Genomic DNA, 18,154 nt, shown 5'->3' with positions numbered 1-18,154 from the left:
GTGCGCAGTTTGATGGAGGTCTCATCTAAGGACGACCTAGAGAGAGAGAGAGACATACAACTAGCCAATTCCAGTGCAGTACTCTACCCTGTATAGCGGCACCAGGGGAATCCAGACACATTCAAATTACATTTGAAGAGTTTAAACTCTTCAAGATATCCTTAATTTGTGTAAAGTCACACGTACAGTTATTAAATAAAAATGTACATGCATTATTTCATGTTCCAGTTAGAGTTTCTATATTTTGAAACAGAAAGTGATATAGTTCCGTTTGCTGGCAGGTCGACTGAATTGGTGGACACGGGTTGGAGTGGGACCTAACTGTCAGAGTCTATTACCTTTGGCAACAAGTGGAGATGGAAATTGCTTGTTGCATGCTGCCTCGCTTGGTGAGTATCAGACACCCTTCAACAAGATCTCAGTACAGTGGAAGCTCACATGCCATTAACATTAATTTAATTATAAGCGTGTCCCTGTTAGCTTAAGTACTACCGATAATTGCAGGTCATGTTACAGCACAAATTGAATTAACCTGTGCAACCTGCTGTAGAGTGATAACGCAGACAATGACTGGCAGATATGCAGGCATTTTTCAACGTGTTCTCGCAAAGCTTCTGAATAGCAAGTGTTTATATACGGTACCTCAAATACTCTTGACCCTATTTGGTTAAGGCCACAAACCACCATCATGTCCCAAGTATTCACACTTTGGCAATTTGTCAAAGTGTCCTTTTAATAAAACAATCACACCTGTGTGAAGTGGGGGTGCAGACGTTTATCCGACATACCAAAAATCCGACAGTCATTAGTCCGACAACACGGTTGCTCCCGACATGCGTTGCCGGTTACAAATCACCCGTGGCTCCCGGCATGCGTTGCCGGTTACAAATCAACCGTGCTGCGGTTACAAATCACCCGTGGCTCCCGGCATGCGTTGCCGGTTACAAATCACCCGTGGCTCCCGGCATGCGTTGCCGGTTACAAATCATCTGTGGCATCCGCGTGCCGTTAGGGTTAGGTTAGTGTTTGGGTCAGGTGTCGGACTAATGACTGTCAGACTCTTGGTATGTCGGAAACAAATGCCTGCACCGGTGAATGGAGGGGCGCTCTTATCATCATACATCATCATACATCATCACATTCCGGAATTTCCGGCCAACCACATTGGCGTCCTCACTTTTTTTTAAGATATATTTTTGGGCTTTTTCTGCCTTATCGGATAGTGTACAGTATGGTGACAGGAAACGGGGAGAGAGATGGGGGTGACACGCGGCACAGGTCGCCGGGATCGGGAGTTGAACCCGCGACACGCCGTCAGGCTGGCTTAGCAGCCTAGGTGCCCGGACAGCTACATCACCGTCCTCACTTTTCTGTCCTCACTTTTCATCCTCAATATGTACATTTTCTCAGCCAGTCAAATCATCGCTATAGGGTGCGTCTGAGCACCCCATAGCGATGAATCAATCGTCCAAAATATGCTAAGGAAATCAAATCCCTGTATCCCACATTCAAAACCAGTGCACTAAAGCACATGCCAGCCTTGACATATTTGCAAAATGTGTTGGGAGTTAGCAAGGAATTACAGCGCTGTGACGTTGGCATGATATGCTAACGGGCTGCTTTTATGACTGATGCAGGTATGTGGGGTTTTCATGACCGGGACCTCATGCTACGGAAGTCTCTGTACGCGCTGATGGATCATGGCCAGGAGAGGGAAGCATTGAAGCGCAGATGGAGATGGCAACAGACACAGCAAAACAAAGAGGTACAAGGGGGTCCATTTTCTACATATTCTTTGAGACACACGTACAGGGGTGGTTATTTGTGGGCATCGCCAAGCCTGGCATTGTCTTGTAGGTGCAAAGAACACAGGTCAGATCAGCATTGAGTTTGTGAGACGGATTGAATACATTTATATATATTTTTTAATGTCCTAGAGCAAAGCTATGGCCTAAGTATCGTAGTGCAGGTACCTACAACATGAAAAATGACGATGGGATGTGCAAATGTTGTTTCAAGCTCCCGAGCCACAAAAAAGGAGCCAAATCCACACAAGAAGCACCATTGTTTGTGCCTCCAACACACTCGCGTGACATTGATTATTCGCACGTCCTAGGGCATGTATGGCGCTGTAGATAAATAAATAATTCTTTATAACTCTAGATTGATGGCATGGAGGCAGTTGTAGCAGGCTCGTTGAGTGTGAGGTTGTCATTTTGATCGCCTGCAGCCAGCTTTGGAAACCTATTGGTGTGTGTGTGTAGCGGGAGAAAATGACTTGCAATAGAAATGCTCCCTATTCCACAACTGCCATTGAGGTGCATTTCACCAGAACCCACAAATGCTCCACAGGAGTTGTTCAGCGGTCAACGTTAGAAAACTGTTGTTATGTCGGGCAGTTGTTAACTGTATGAATAGGAACAAGTATGTTACAGAGAGAGAGCATACATTCACAGTAAAAAGGGGAAAAATAGGATGGAATTGTAAAGTAATAATACCGTACTGTAAATGGGATTCGCCATGCTGTTGTGTGAGTGATGCACAATTTAGAAGGCACTTCAGTTTGAAATTGATTTATCATATCCATGTGTAGCGTCTATGATGCCCATTACTCAACGTCTTTTTGACCTTTACTGTATCTCCATTTGTAAATCACTAAATGCCACCCACATTGGGTGTGTTTATTGTTTTATTGGAACCCTGTTAGCTTCCACCCATGCAATAGCTAGTCTTCCTGGGGTCCATGGAAACGCATAACATGGAACAAAGACTAGATGGACAACTACAAAGAAAGAAAGAAAGAATAATTCGTTATGCATACTCGGAGATGGTTAAGTAGAAGTGGAATAAATAATACAGTAAATCTCAGTGGCTCACAGCAAACGGACAGATAATTACTGGTAAGTGGATCAAATAAAAGAAGCAGACAAATATACATAATGAGGAGATATTTTATTATATCAGAAAGGAGGTACTATATTTGTATGGACCAAAAGTCCCCTTAAGGAAAACCAGAAAAGATATTGGCCACACGTGGACATTTTTCTGGTCTCGATGAGGAAAAGTGATATTTTTATTGTTATATCCAATCCAATCCACTTTATTTATATAGCACATTTCACAACTCAAGGTTTACAAAGTGCTGTACTGTACTAAATACACTATAAAGCTAAAACAAAAGATGCCAACAAACCACACAGTAGAAAAGGACACATAACAACAAAGCCACAGAAAAACACAGAACTAGTCTCAAACGGAATTAAAAGCCAATGTGTACAGGTGGGGTCTTAAGGTGAGATTTAAAAGTCTTGATGGTGGGGGCCAGTTTCACATTGGAAGGGAGCTCATTCCACAGTTTGGGGGCTATGACAGAAAAGGCACCTCTGGTCTTTAAACGTGCCTTTTTTGTGACCTGGAGATTCAACAGGCCAGCAGAACGCAATGACCTTGAGACCGTTCAGTGATTTAAAGACAAACAATAAAATCTTGAAATCAACTCTAAAGTGTGTGCGTGTGCACGTGTGCGTGTGCACGTGTGCGTGCGTGCGTGCGTGCGCGCGCATATGTATGTTTTTTTGTTTCGTTTTTTTAATTAGATTTATAAAAGTTTCATTTTAGCCATTATAATTGGGGACGGGGTGAGAGGTTATGGTTAGGATTAAGATAGGAATTCTGGGGTTAGGATTAGATGTGCTAAAGTTGGGGTTAATTTGGGTTAGCATGCCAAGTAAAAAATTATATTTAATAAAGTGTGTGTGTCTCTCTCTCTCTCTCTCTCTCTCTCTCTCTCTCTCTCTCTCTCTCTCTCTCTCAGTCTGGCCTGCTGTACACAGAGGAGGAGTGGCAGAAGGAATGGAACGACCTGTTGAAACTGGCCTCCAGTGAGCCCAGGATACACTACAGCACCAACACCACCAATGGGTAAGGCCTGGCTCAAGACAACGCAGGGACTGTTGGTCCTGCACAGCTAGTCCCACTCATGTTTTTATTCATGAACAAACACAACGAGATAGTCATAGTAATAGGGTCTGACTGGGCGGCCCTACTTCAGTCCGTATGCCGCTTGCTGTAACAGAAAAGTGGCACTTGAGCTTTATTTTGTTGTGTGCCTAGTGTAAGGCCAACGAGAGGAATGTATTAAGAGTTTATTTTAGCGAATGTTAACCCTGCGTAACCCCAACGCTCACATTGAGGTTTGTCTAAATGTGGTTCTTTGTTTTTTAGCAGATCCTCTAAAAAAATGCTGGCATCTTTCTATGCTGTTCCGTGCATGTCTGTGGGTTTTCACTTCGTGACCAGGCCACAAAGCCCCAAAAATGTCTATAAAAGAGATTGTGAAAATTCATTCCTTCCATCTTCATTCAAGGTTAAGGGGTTATGCATGAGGTCTCTTCTAACATAAAAGTTGGATTTGACGCATTATAATCAACCTGCTATGTCAAAGTTTGCTCTGTTTCTTTTCTTTTCTTTTCTTTTTTATCTTGACCACATCGGAGTGCGCCTTATGTCTATGCCTCATTATGTGTTCTGTTTTGTGTGCAGGGTGGAGACCTCTGAGGAGCCCGTCTACGAGAGTTTAGAGGAATTCCATGTGTTTGTACTGGCCCATGTCCTCAGGAGACCCATAGTGGTGGTGGCAGACACCATGCTCAGGGACTCTGGAGGAGAGGGTAAGTGCCACATGCCGGACCTGTGCTATAATATATTTAAAAATGAAGGGTTTTGTCCCACTAAAGTCTATATTCCATTTAGAAAAACTGCTGCCACCATAAAGTCATTACTACTACTATTTATGGCACTGTTAATTTGCCTCCCATATTTTCGAGATATTCCCAGGCTTTGTTTAAATTAAGAGGAAAATGTAAATGACCCTTCTACCACTTAAAGATTTTGTCATAAAGTTATTTGATATTGAAAGTTGCAATACTCCTTTTAAGCAATTTAGATTTTAACATTCCCACGTTAATGGTTATGTAATTTTATAATCCGTAGAGGCATGGGCGTAGAAAGCATTGAAAATGTGGGATGGGACAATCTCACAGGTGGGGGTCATTACCCACAATACATTTCTCCAACAACTTGTGATGATAATAATAAGCAAGTGGAGTAATAATGAATCTTTGACATCACTACTATATCATGGTAAAGTGGGGTTTTTAAAAAAAGTTATAAAAGGTCTGTGATGCCCATGCTTTTCAGATAGTTAATGTCCTCATTACCCATCACTCTCCTCATAGCCTTTGCTCCCATCCCGTTTGGAGGCATCTACTTACCACTGGAGGTGCCCGCTGCAAAGTGCCATCGCTCGCCTCTGGTCCTGGCATACGACCAGGCACATTTCTCTGCCCTAGTCTCCATGGAGCAGAAGGACAGCTCCAAAGAGCAAGGTACTAATATTCTCACCATTCATCACCATAATCTGCATCTTTCAACCATCTGCAACCACAGTATTATGTGTGTACATTGTGGTTTAAAAACGAGTGCTAAGAATTTGTATATAGCCGATACATGCTTGTCCAAATGTTGCAGTATTGCGATACATGGGGGACTGAAAGCATCATTGGCTTTTTTAAATTATATTAAAAGGTGGCACGCTGTCAATCTTTATGGACTTATAACTACCCTGGAATGGAACGACTGGAATGGCTTAGGGTCGACGACAGAGTACAGCATCTTGCAATGGGTCTGGTCCACAATATTCGATACTCCACCAAGATACCCATGTACCTGTCTAGATACTTCCTTAATGTTAACGAAGTCCACACCCACAACACCAGAGGGAGTGCAACGAACTATGTACAACCCAGATTCGGCACAAACAAGGGACTAAATTATTTTCGCTCCTATGCCACCAAAATGTGGAACGCCCTACCAACAGTCATTAAGACATGCGAATCCCTTGACTCCTTCAAAACCGCTCTCAAAGGGCACCTACGGATGGCTGCAATTCGAAACTGGCCCCGTAAAATCTGAATGATTTGAATTGAATGAATGGTTACCATTTTGAGTTGTATTTTATTTCATAGGTGAAGGTGAAAGAGATGAATCTTTTCATCACAAAACTATCTAACTAACATTCACTTTAATTTTACAAATCAAATTTCCCTTGTGGGATAATAGAGATTTTACTTGAACTTACAACAACTTATCTCCTTTGTGGGAATTGACCAAGTCCACCTGGTTACTGTATAGTGGTGTGACTTACTATTTCCCACTGCAATCATAAGTCGTTTGAAGTAAAATTTTACCACTACAAGTACATGGTTAATTGCTACCAACATTTGGCTTTGTGGGCAACTGAAAGAATGCCTACAGAGAAGATTGAGTGCGTTTGCGTTTGTTCTCTTCTCAGTGGTTATCCCTCTTACTGACTCGGAGCACAAGATGTTGCCTGTGCACTTTGCCGTGGACCCTGGGAAGGACTGGGAGTGGGGGAAGGATGACACAGACAACGTGATGCTGGCAAGGTGTGGTGATCTTTCTAAAGAATCATTCTGTGCATTTACATTACATCCAAGAGTTTTCTTAGAAAGTTAACATTAGTCCGGTTGCTATGGCAACGCCCCGTCACCACCAGCTATGGGACGTAAAATCTGATCTCCGTTTAACTCGGTTACAAGCAGGATTTTCAAACCTCCATAAGTCGGAATCCAGCAGAGATGTCCATGGTGGATCTTCTGCCATCCAAAATTCGGATGTAACTTGTGCTTTTCTACCACGTCGCTCCTGACATGTAAACGTTTCTGGCGAGAGGTAAACGGTGTGTGTTTGTGCCAATGATACTAAAGTGTTGAGTGTGTGTGTGTGTGTGTGTGGGGCGGGGGGGCGGGCAAACTCCTTCACTTAAAGTGAACACGTATGGTGGTACTGGGAATTAAGGACAGCGTGTCAGTGTTTAAGGATTCACTTCTGACTCCAGATTAGTGACAATGAGATTAGTTGTACATACCTTCTATGAATGGAGCAGAGAATGCCCAAAATAGCAGCCAAGTAAAAATAACTAGGTGGACTGGTTACTTCAGTTGATGACAATGTTTGTGTATTTCCATTTATAAATTGATATATTACAATTTTCTTTGCATCGACTTTAATCACTTCTTAATGAATAAAAACGTCTTCTAAATGTACATAGGTTCTGTTGATGTTAGAAACATTGTAGTCTTGTCAGTACATAGTACTGTAAGATCAGTAAAACCTACTGTAGGGGTGCTGATTTAGTGCGAGTGCCTGCATTGAAACCTGGCTAAATGATCTGTATTGATTTAACACTTAATAAGGATTAACAGTGATATATTGAGATGAGTGCTTCACTACAGCAAAACCAATGAATGGTTCAATGCTAGCCTGTCCAAATACAAAGAGATTTAGTTCAGCAGTTTATCTCATGTAATGATCCGTTGCTCCTAATATTTGGTCCAAAATCATTGTTAATTTATCCATTTGTAACTCTCTGGGTTAAATGAACTCTTAGGATTTTTACTGTGTACACTTGTCTGCAGCAGGGATTGAATTCAGGCCAGGAGCTTCGGTCCTGTGGATGCTTAGATTATTCTTGACATTAAATGTTGATACTGGCCACTTATTCCCTATAGTATTGCAGTTCTTTTATGTTGCCATTTGGAGAAAGCTACTGAATTAACATTAAGCCATCGGCACAGAGGAGGTGTACATGCACACAGAGAGTCATTTGGATCTCATCCTATCCTATCTCATCTTATCCTAGTCAATGTGATAAGCAGCGATAAGACAGGGCCAAGCCATAAAATGCCTGTCTTCTAATTAGTAGCGAAATACTACTTGATACTCGATACAATGATAACTACTACTACAGGGGGTCACGGTGGCACAGTCAGTAGTTCTGTTGCCTCACAGCTAGAAGGTCCTGGGTTCGATTCCCGCTGGGGGGCGTGCTCTCTCCCCCGCGTCATCGGTGCCCATACCCGAGGCGGGGTTGGTGAAAGGGCCCCTCTGTTCTCCCAGTGTCCCCTAGGGTAGGTACCCCCACAAAAAAACATGCAGTAATCCTGGTCTCTAAACTACCTCCCCCTGGCCAGCCGGGGCGCCTGATGGAGGGGAAAGGAACTGGTCGGAATAACGTATTCCTTCCACGCGCTACGTCCGGCCGGGGAAACTCTCCCCTGCCGGGTGAAAAGAAGCACTGCATCTTTGACTCCTCATGCATAGGAGCTGCATGAGGTCAGTCCGCTGACCCCCAGGTTGGCAGAGGAAGTGTAGCGCCAAGGATTACATTCGATAATTGACACTGGGTGAAAAGATGGGTTACAAAATCGTGGGATAAAAATTAAATTAAAGCTGAAATAACATTTTTTTATATTTAATATCATATTGTCTATGTCCCTCAAACGTATTTCTAATGGTCTGAGCCTCAATCACCACTCTGATATAACCAGTCCTTATCATTTCTTTCTGGACTTTGAAAGCAGTTTTAGCTGCAATACCACAATGTCCTGAGGTGGTGGGGGTGCTGATATGCAGATTATTTCATATTTGAGTCATTATAATACTGATGCTAGATAAAACCAGGCTTGTTTCCATTCCATGCCAGCTTGGAAAATCAACAATGTACAACATTGTAAACAAAAGTGGAAATGCAAATTTGGAACTGAAGACTGAAGAAGAGGAGGAATTATACAAAGTAGGGTGACATTGATGACATCACGATGAGGACAAAATCAGTTGAGCTGTTCCTGAGAACAATTTCCATTAAAGCACCCATATGATATGAAAGCCTGATTGTTCAAAATTGGTTATTTGTGGGGATAGAAAACACATGGGAGCCCCAAAAACACAAAATAAATTGAAAAAGTTGAATTTTATGTTATAGGTCCTTTAAGAAAAAAACAATGATAACTACAATGACTGCACAAGTAAGGTTATATAGAGTAGGGTGACCATATTCTGAATTCCCAAAAAGAGGACACATGCATGCATGTGTAGTACGCGGGCATACATGTGTTGTGGGTGCGTGGAAAAACATTTGAGTTTTGTTTGAATTGAAAATTCAGATGTCAAAATAATCTATAACAAAAATAGATTTCATCAAATATGCTCTCCATATTAGTTATGTATTTATTTAAAGCAGTGGCTCTCAAAGGTGTGATCCAGGGACCCTCATGGTTCCTTGAGGGGGTTCCAAATGGACCAAATTACAGGTCTGTAACTCTGAGAGTGTACAAATGGAATCATCATCATCATTTTTCCAAATAGACCCTTACAGGTCTGTAACTCTGATGGGTCCATTTGGTTTTATTTGTACATATCTTATGCTTTGCTAGGTTGTACAAAATAATATTCTGTCAATTTAATTTGCAGAAGAGCTCACCTTGTGCACAGCTGTCGGCTTTCTAGTGTTGTGTTGACATGGGCTTGCAGGTCAAACCTTATTATTAGGCTATTATTTGCGAAAGACACAAGTTCCAGCTTGGCAGACAATACAATCTGCTTCTCTTTTTTTTTTTTTTTTATTTACCCAGGGAAGTAGCTGAGCACAGGTGCTCATTTTCAGCAACGCCCTGCACATAGAAACACACAGACATACACACACACACATTAAAACCTGGGAGCTGACCAGTACAACCACAGTCTTATACTGTTGGCCACTTAGCAGCTCCAGGGGGAGCAGTTGGGGGTTCAGTGCCTTGCTCAAGGGCACTTCAGCGGTGTTGGGTGAGTGATGACAATCACTTCCCCACCCAGATTTTTCCTGCCCGTCCAGGGAATCGAACCGGCAACCTTTCGGCAACAAGGGCGCTCCTCTAACCCTTAGGCCACCGCTGCCCCCACCGCTGGTCAACAGTAACCTACTTTTTCTGCATTTCAGTGGTGAAATGGCATAGTAGTGTCTTGGCATTTCATTCATTCATAGAGAGGAGAGCTCATTTCAGTGCAGCCACCTCAACCGTTCTATTCAGGTTCTATGAAGTCCCCAGTCCCCACTTGATGCAAATATAACGGTTGAGGCCTTTTATGACTACTTATTCCATTTACATACTAGCCTACATTAACAGAATAGTATCCCAGTATTTCCAATGGAAACAAGTTTAGGATTTTTTTGTAACATATCAAAATGGATGTCACAAAAGAAATCACAATTTAAGGGTGATATTTTTCATTTAATTCTATTCAAAATGTCAATAGTAGTTGAATAGCAGCATCAGAATGTACTGTATGTCTTTATGTACTGTACACATTCACTGGGGTTCAGGTAGAATAACCTTTGACATGTTTCACACCATGATTATTCCATTTCTATCTTTCCAGTGTGGCTTTGTCATTGGAGGCCAAGCTCCAGATGTTGCACAGCTACATGACGGTCACGTGGCTGCCCCTGCCTTGTGAGGTACAGGTGACATTCCACATAAAAGCCTGAGAAATCTCTTCCAGCCTGTGCCAAAACCAGATTTAAAGTCACGACACTCACCAGTCTTTTTGAGGCAAAATGAATATAAATATAAATTAGGCTTTAAAGTGAAGCTTGCAGTGTTGCCTCATCAGAAGATGTTTATTGCATCAGTATAATCATTTCCTTTTTAAAAACATTCCCACCCTCTCCTCTCAACATGCATCTGACATCCAAGCTAAAGGAATGATAAGCAGATGTGAGGGCTGTGTTTGTGTTGTATGGAACTACAGTACATGTTTTATTGTAAGCAGGCCCTAATGTGTTTTTTATCAGGTCTGTCGTCTTCTCTCTGGTATATAAATTCTGTGTGAAAACAAACCACACTGAGCTGTTAAGGTCATAAAATGACGCCACACAGCCACTGTGTCAATGGCCCCCTTGTGTGCCACACACTGATGCCAGCTAGTTACTGTAGGAAGGATAACAAGTTCATGGCAATTTCACGGTTAGCTTGCAAGTGAGAGGTAGCCATGGAGTTTCCTGTAATATAATTGCTTCTAAGAATTAATAATAGCTCTATGATAGGAGCTGTGTCCACTTATGTTAGCCCTACGGAATGCCTTGGCAAACAGGGGGATATTTTATGACTACTCATAGTTTCTTTTGATGAGAATGATGCATCATCATCTAGGTTATACGGTTTCCCAGTATAGCATTATTCATTTTAGAGCCTCTCAAAGGAACTGGCAGGAATGAGAAGGAACAGTTCTGCTCCCAGTCATCTGATTTTCTGTTCTATTTTCTCAGTTGGCTACCCTGCAACATTTTGCCCCATTGCAGAGTTTCTCTTCATTTCTAAACTTGTGACTGCTTGTGTTTGCGATTTATAACAAGCCTGAGATTTGGACTGTAAATTATTTTCTAATGAGGATTATTGTTTGTACTGTTGTGTGTACTGTCAATATTTCCTACGTCTTTGTCTAGATCAAATCAGTTAGTGTGTGTGTAATGCAGTTAGTGTAGCTCTTAATGTAAGCTCTCAATTGTAGGCTGTGGTTAAGTTGTTAAGAAATAACAGAGTATTTAAAATGCTTCCATGTTGTAAATTGAGAATTAAACAATTCATGATTTGTGTATGAAAACCAAACAAACATTTGATAACATTTTTATTTACACACAAAATACACATGGCTTCAATCAGGTGTGCAATTTGTTAACCCTAACCTAGATGTTTAACGGATACCAAAACATTGTAATTATCCTTCAAATTGATTTACAATCAAATTGAATTGTTTAAGTTTTGTAAAAGTATACCCATTAATGATGGCTTGCCTTAAGATGGGCTAACTTTAGCTTGTTAATTTGTGCTAGCCAGTCCTGGGTTGGGGGGTTCATTGTCCCATACATACATGTATCTGTCTTTATGAGAGCTCATCTGTCTCCCTCCAGCAAGCTCCTCTGGCCCAGCCTGAGTCTCCCACAGCATCTGCAGGAGAGGATGCCCGCACGCCCCCAGACTCCGGAGAGTCAGATAAAGAGTCGGTTAGCAGCAGCTCCAATGGCAATGGAGACACAACCACCACGACAACGGTAAATGGAGGCGGGACCTCGAGCAAAAACAGCTCCTCCTCCTCATCCAGCTCATCCAGCAACAGCTCTTCGGGGACAGGTACAATAGGGAAGGACAAGAGCAAGAAGGAGAAAGATAAAGATAAAGATAAAGACAAAGACAAGAAGAGGGCAGACTCTGTGGCCAATAAGCTTGGCAGCTTTGGCAAGAGCCTGGGCAGCAAGTTGAAGAAAAATGTGGGTGGGCTGATGACAGGTAAAAACGCAGGAGCAGGAGGAGCCAAGCAGGAGGGTGGGGAGAAGAAGAAGGGCTCGTTGAGGGGAAGGAAAGGCAGTAAGGACAGTTCACCCTCAGCCCATGCCTCCGAAGACTCTGGGAAAGGCTCACCCTCGTCAGGCAGCGAACGGCTCAACGGGACAGGCAGCAGTATCAGCAGCAATGGTGGGAGCAGCACTGAGCAGGATCCCTACAAATATAGCGCTGATGTCAAGGTGAGCCTGGGCATCTTGCGTGGCGCTATGCAGGGCGAGAGGAAATTCATCTTTGCTGGCCTTCTCACCACCAGTAACCGCCAGCCCTTTCAGGAAGAGATGATCCAGCGCTATCTGGCTGATGCGGAGGAACGCTTCCGAGTTGAGCAGGAACAGCAGCGCCGGGACACGGAGAGGAAAGGCGTCACCAACGGCATCCAGCCACCCAAGAAGGAGGCCCTGGGCAGCACCGACGTGGGCTATCGGCCTTATGAAGCCAAAGAGGAGCTCTCGGAGAGCTCAGCAGCCTCCTTCAACCAACTGAAGTCTTCCTCCTTCAGCCCTTCTATGTACTCTGGTGTTGTTCCTATCCCCCGCCCTTCCTTTGTAGACCAGCCTCCTGCCCCAGCACCCCTTACTCAGCACCTCCATATGCACGGCTACATGGACACACGGCGGCAGCTAGCTGGTGGCTCCCCCGCTTCCTCCTACCCAGGTCTGCCCTCTTATGCTACCCTCCCCCGCCATTGCCCCACGGCGCAGGGCCCTGTCCAGCCCCACTACAACTACCCGCAAGCCCCCGCCTCCCTCAGCCCCTCCCGCCTCACCCCCTCCTACCCACCTGAACACGACACGCCGGACTACCCTGTGTCTGAGCCGGCGGGTGGAGGCTACAGCAATGGCCTCCGGGACATGCGCTCCAGCTTGGACTCTCGGAACGGGCCACCCCCGGTTAGACACTACTCACTGGGCAGTGCTGGTGGTCTGGCTGGTCTACAGTCCACCCGCTGCAGGACACCCAGCTGCACCTACTACGGACACCCAGAGACGGGCAACTATTGCTCCTACTGCTACCGAGAAGAGCTGAAGAGGAGGGAGACAGAACCAGCTATCCATAGGTTCTGAACAGACTTTATCCGGTTTCGAGTTTTCTGTAAGAGTGGCCTTTTCAGTATAAAATAAGGCTACGTGGGTCAACCTCTGACAGGACAGGAGAGAGGCAAGACCGGCCTTTTCCCTTCTCAGCTGCGTCACTTCCTGTTGGAGAGAAAAGGCAACAGTAGTGTATTGCAAACAGGTTCGACATGACCATAGAGGTAAAGGAATGGTTGCTGACGGCCAGGGTCCCACATTAGATTATAAAACTAACTGCACTTCTGTTACATTTTGCTGTGGCTCTTATACAGGCATTGTGTGTATGTGTGTGTGTGTGTATGAGTGAGTGTGCGTGCATGAGCTGCAGGCTCTCCTCATTATCTTTGTTGAATGCCTTGCTACTGTCTCCTCCTGGTGGAGAGAATGTATACGGCAGGCAACCGCACCACAAATAAAATCACTAACACACACTCACACAGGCATACAAACACATGCACTAATACACGAACACACATAATACACTACAAAATAAGCACAAACTGAAAAAAGCTTGGGTACCTTCACTCCATTGGTGGTGAGAATATACGGCTTGGGAAATTGATGGGTGTTTGACCATTTGAAGACACATCCAGTTTTGGGTTATTTCAGCGTTACTGCAGATTTTACACTACTGTTACTAAGATGCTGGTGTTTCATGTTCCTCGGGAAAGAGCAGGGTTATTCCTTCTTGAGTTATTTATTGGTCATCATACACGTAATGCAAAGCCACACTATCGTGCTATGCTAATGAGTTACCGCGGGTTGCGGTGGTGCTAATGTTCCGGAATGCAACAGATAAACCACCAATGCATTCAGCACATCTGCTCTACACTGTTAATGGCATCTCTCTGGCATGCTTTGTCAAAACCATTTTGTTTTTTCTTCCTGAATGAGGCCAATATGTCAGCATTTTGAAGATTAAGAACATTGCAAATATAGAATACTGACATGGGTGTTGCAGAAACAATGCAGCAGAGAGCTAGAAATGCTGTCCACACACTTTTTGTTTTCATGGCGGATGAAATGCTATGCTTAATTTATACTCCATCGTACGACGCTGTCGCTTGCCATAAAGGGCAGATCTAACGGCTCACAAAGCAACGCATGACATAAAACAGCAGATCTAGAAGCTCACAACATCTATGACGAAGTATAAATCAGGCTTTACTGTCCCTCACATGGGTCTTCCTGTTTTGCTATCCACGATAGTGGATAGGTGTTTCATTTTTGTAGCCAATGTAACTATAATATTGCAATTACACGCAACCAAAGTAAATTTCATCACATATGTTGCTTCATTGGACTGTAATTTCAAAACACATGTTGGAGACACCTGTCATTACCGAAGACAGTGCTATAATTCTGATATACTAAATTATTAATTTCCATTTCTGTGAAAGATAAAAGGAAAATATTGTTTTGATGTGATATTAACTTTGAGAGCAAACTAACAGAATCAACGAATAATTGTTCTGGCTTGCTAATAGAAATTTGGGGATGTCTCCAGTTATGGCAGATGTATTCCGCTGGTGTTTTTATATCCCACCGTGATATGTAAACGGCCAATATTTGTGTATGACACAAATTGAAAAATGGCATGTACAATGCATTAACATATGTTTTATTCAGTGACTATATAGTATGCAGGTCACTGTGATGTTACTAAAGAAAACATATTTTCTCTTATGGTTAGAATGTTAAACATGTTAACATACATTCCCTTAATTGGGCCTGTTGTGATCAGAAAAACAATGTAAATGATACCTGTATGCTATCCTGACTAAAGGGACATCCTCCTAATTACATTTGTTTGGATTGGATGCTCACCCCAAATTACCAACTTTGATTTGTCAACTTCCAAGTGTTCAAGCCACCCAAAGCAGTCCTTAGCCTCTTTTCTGCACAAATTCAAGCACTTTCCTAATGTCCATTAGACATGTTACTGTTTTTGAAGGGGTGTGACTGTTGTCCTTTGCTCATGTCAGAACTGCATACACTGCCACCTCCTGTGCTGGAGGGCAGGTGCATGAGTGGGAACCTTCTCTAAAGAGGGGCTCTGTTGCGGTGTAGCTACATTGTAAAATTATCAGTGTTCATTTAACTCGGTCACAGTGTACAAAAGGGTCAGTTTTGTACACGCTCCAAGTTACAAATGGATGGATTAACACTGATGATTTTACTGTGTGCAACGTTTTTGGTGCCAGTGTCACCGTCTAGCTCAGTTTCCTCGTTGCCTTTTTCAGTCTTTGTCCTTGTGGCATTATAATCTTGTCAGTATGTTATACAAGATAAGCACCAAGTATTTACACTACTAGTTTTATTTGCAGCAGATTCATTTCCGTTCCCATGTCCCCACAAAAAAAGGAAAAGAAACAAAGCAAATGGAAACATCTCCCCTCTTTTTTTGTTAAATGTTGAACTTATTGCTGTTGTCTCATGTTTTTGCAGTGAGGCATATCAAATTGATCTGCAGTCAGAAACCTGAAGTCTTCCTTGTTATTATTTCTAAATTCAGTCTATATTAATGGTACTCAGTGTATTTAGTAGCTGTGTTTTTTTTCTCCACACATTAATAATGAGCCATGTTAACTCGTAAAGAGTTTGTTTAAAGAAGCTGACAACAAAAGTAGCTGTCCTACTCTTTGACTGTATTATCTCTGACATCGGTTGATCATTCAGTCTTGAACATTTCAAAGCACAATTGAGTATGCAATTCACTGCCTTGGCCAATGGATGGCACACTTGTATTTTTATTATTCAGTGTAGGAATTTGTCATACCCTATACCAAAAATAACATGGAAAATATTGGGGGTCAACTAGTACAAATACTGTATGAGCGATACCATCTACTTTTTGGCAAATTCTCAAGAAATTAACTTATTTTCTGCTTTGCATTTCAGTTAATAATGTAAAATGGAAGGACCCCCCACACTCACACACGGTATGATGTGTGTTTGTGTGTGTGTTGATGTGTACACTCACTAATGCTGAATAAATCTGCAATGAATTATGTCAAACAAATTAGGCAGGCACAAGCAAAAACTATTATGGGATGATGCCTGTCTTAAAGTATGTTTGTGTATGTGTTTTCACTTCCCTTCCCATAAAATCATTGGCTTATGACCACAGCTCAATTTTTTTTATTTATTTTTTATTTTTGTCCATTAAGAACGTGGATGCCTCACAGAACATGTTGGAACATTGGACTTTACTGACTGCAAACACTTTTTTTGTATTTAATAGAAAAAAGAAAAAAAACTATGAGAGGTTGTATAAACAAGTTTTTTGAGTTATTTTTGTAAACCCAAAGTTTTACAGTGTTTTTAAAAGATAAGAATGTATATTGTCAGACACTAAAAGAGTGGATGATTGACTTGTAAGCACCTGAATTTCAGTTGGAAAATCAGTGTTGGATCAGGAAGTGACATTTTGGCTGTTTGTGGCAGTTCCCAAGTGAGCCCCTTCAAACTCAAGGCTTTCTCTGTGGCAAACAAATTTCCTCTTTGCTGACCTAGCAAAATATGAAATGAGAATATATTTATAGTAGGATATTTCTTTCTCTTTTTTTCAGAGGTCTCCTTGTGGAATGTTTAGTTGAGATTACTTAGGATGTTCTTTCTTATATGGCTAAACCCTCCTTTATACTTCATGGCACGATGTGTCGCATGGCAGAAATAACTGATGTTGATGAGCGACACCACCATGTGAGAGTATAAATTAGGATTAACTGTTTAGCAGACTGGCTTTTGTTTTTGAGTTAATTAGAATTTTTTTTATAAGTTCCTTTTTCTACAGCCACCAATCTGTGCTATGCTAAACCATAACGGTGAGTGAAAATTGGATGGGTGGTTTTTCAATTCATGCTCTTTTTGTCCCAGCCAATTTCCTCCAAATCAAGAGCAGAGTGACAGAATTTGTCTTAAGCAGTTACTGACATTTTTTTTATTATTTAATTTTGTACACTTGCTGTCATTTGTATGGGACAGGTTAGTCATCATCAGCAACATTAACATGGGATTATTTTAGCTGCATGGGACTGGAACTGTTGCATGTAAATGGCAATCCAATTAACCAAATTTGTGCATTACTTTGAGATGATTTCAGTTGTCTTGGTTTTCTGACCTGTTGTTTTAAATTGTTTTATCTATTAATGTTTTGGAAGGAGAGCCCAGGCTGTGTGAACGTGCAATCTGGATAGAACATCAGATTTTATGTTAGGTTGTTATTAATTTTTTGCACCGTTTGAATAAATTCTCATGGTATTTCAAGAATCTCTCTTTTTTTTTTAAACTAGGCTACTTACCATCTATTTAACAATACTATGTTACTACTGCTACCTTAGCATTACCTTAATCATTAGCTACCTGCTAATGATTTTGTATGAGTAATATGTACACGGAGAGCTACTCAAAAACTGGGGAATTATTTGGAAAAGGTACCCTTTTAGACATAGTTATTGTTGAAAGATAATTTGTTGCTTCAGCAAAGTTCTGACTGTTGGTACTAATTTGTTATTGGTCCTTTTTGTATTTGCTTAACCTTGCTGCATTATATATCACTGAAAAACTCCAGCTCAGATGATGCAAGGTCCTGTGTCTGGGGCTGTTTTATGTATTAGAGAAATCGGAGACCCTTATGTAATATTGAACAGTTTCGCATGTGGTAAAAAATCCAGACCTCTTTCTATTATGGTTCAGAGAGAGGGAGGGAGTCTCTCCACCTGTTCATTTAGGGAGGATACACTGTAGCCTACCTCAGGAAAGTATTCAAAATTTCCATTTCTTATATTGGAAGGAATTTATGCTGAATTTGTTTCCAATATCATCTTCCAGAAA

General features: G+C 42.1%; 1 protein-coding gene across 1 annotated transcript in view; it reads left to right on the top strand.

The window, feature by feature from the left end:
• Positions 1-17,584, top strand: part of otud7b (OTU deubiquitinase 7B) — a 40,054-nt gene extending 22,470 nt beyond the window's left edge. The window contains exons 5-12 of the mRNA XM_079504248.1: positions 282-389; positions 1,638-1,765; positions 3,815-3,921; positions 4,543-4,670; positions 5,238-5,387; positions 6,353-6,467; positions 10,282-10,360; positions 11,813-17,584. Coding sequence (XP_079360374.1) covers positions 282-389; positions 1,638-1,765; positions 3,815-3,921; positions 4,543-4,670; positions 5,238-5,387; positions 6,353-6,467; positions 10,282-10,360; positions 11,813-13,309 — 2,312 coding nt within the window. The 3' untranslated portion in view covers positions 13,310-17,584. The remainder of the gene's footprint in view (positions 1-281; positions 390-1,637; positions 1,766-3,814; positions 3,922-4,542; positions 4,671-5,237; positions 5,388-6,352; positions 6,468-10,281; positions 10,361-11,812) is intronic.
• The last annotated feature ends 570 nt before the right edge of the window (positions 17,585-18,154 follow it).

Source organism: Electrona antarctica (assembly GCF_951216825.1).
Source record: "Electrona antarctica genome assembly, chromosome: 6".
Taxonomy (NCBI): Eukaryota; Metazoa; Chordata; class Actinopteri; order Myctophiformes; family Myctophidae; genus Electrona; species Electrona antarctica.
The sequence above is the reverse complement of the archived record's forward strand: the minus strand, read 5'-3'. Positions and strand labels throughout refer to the sequence as shown.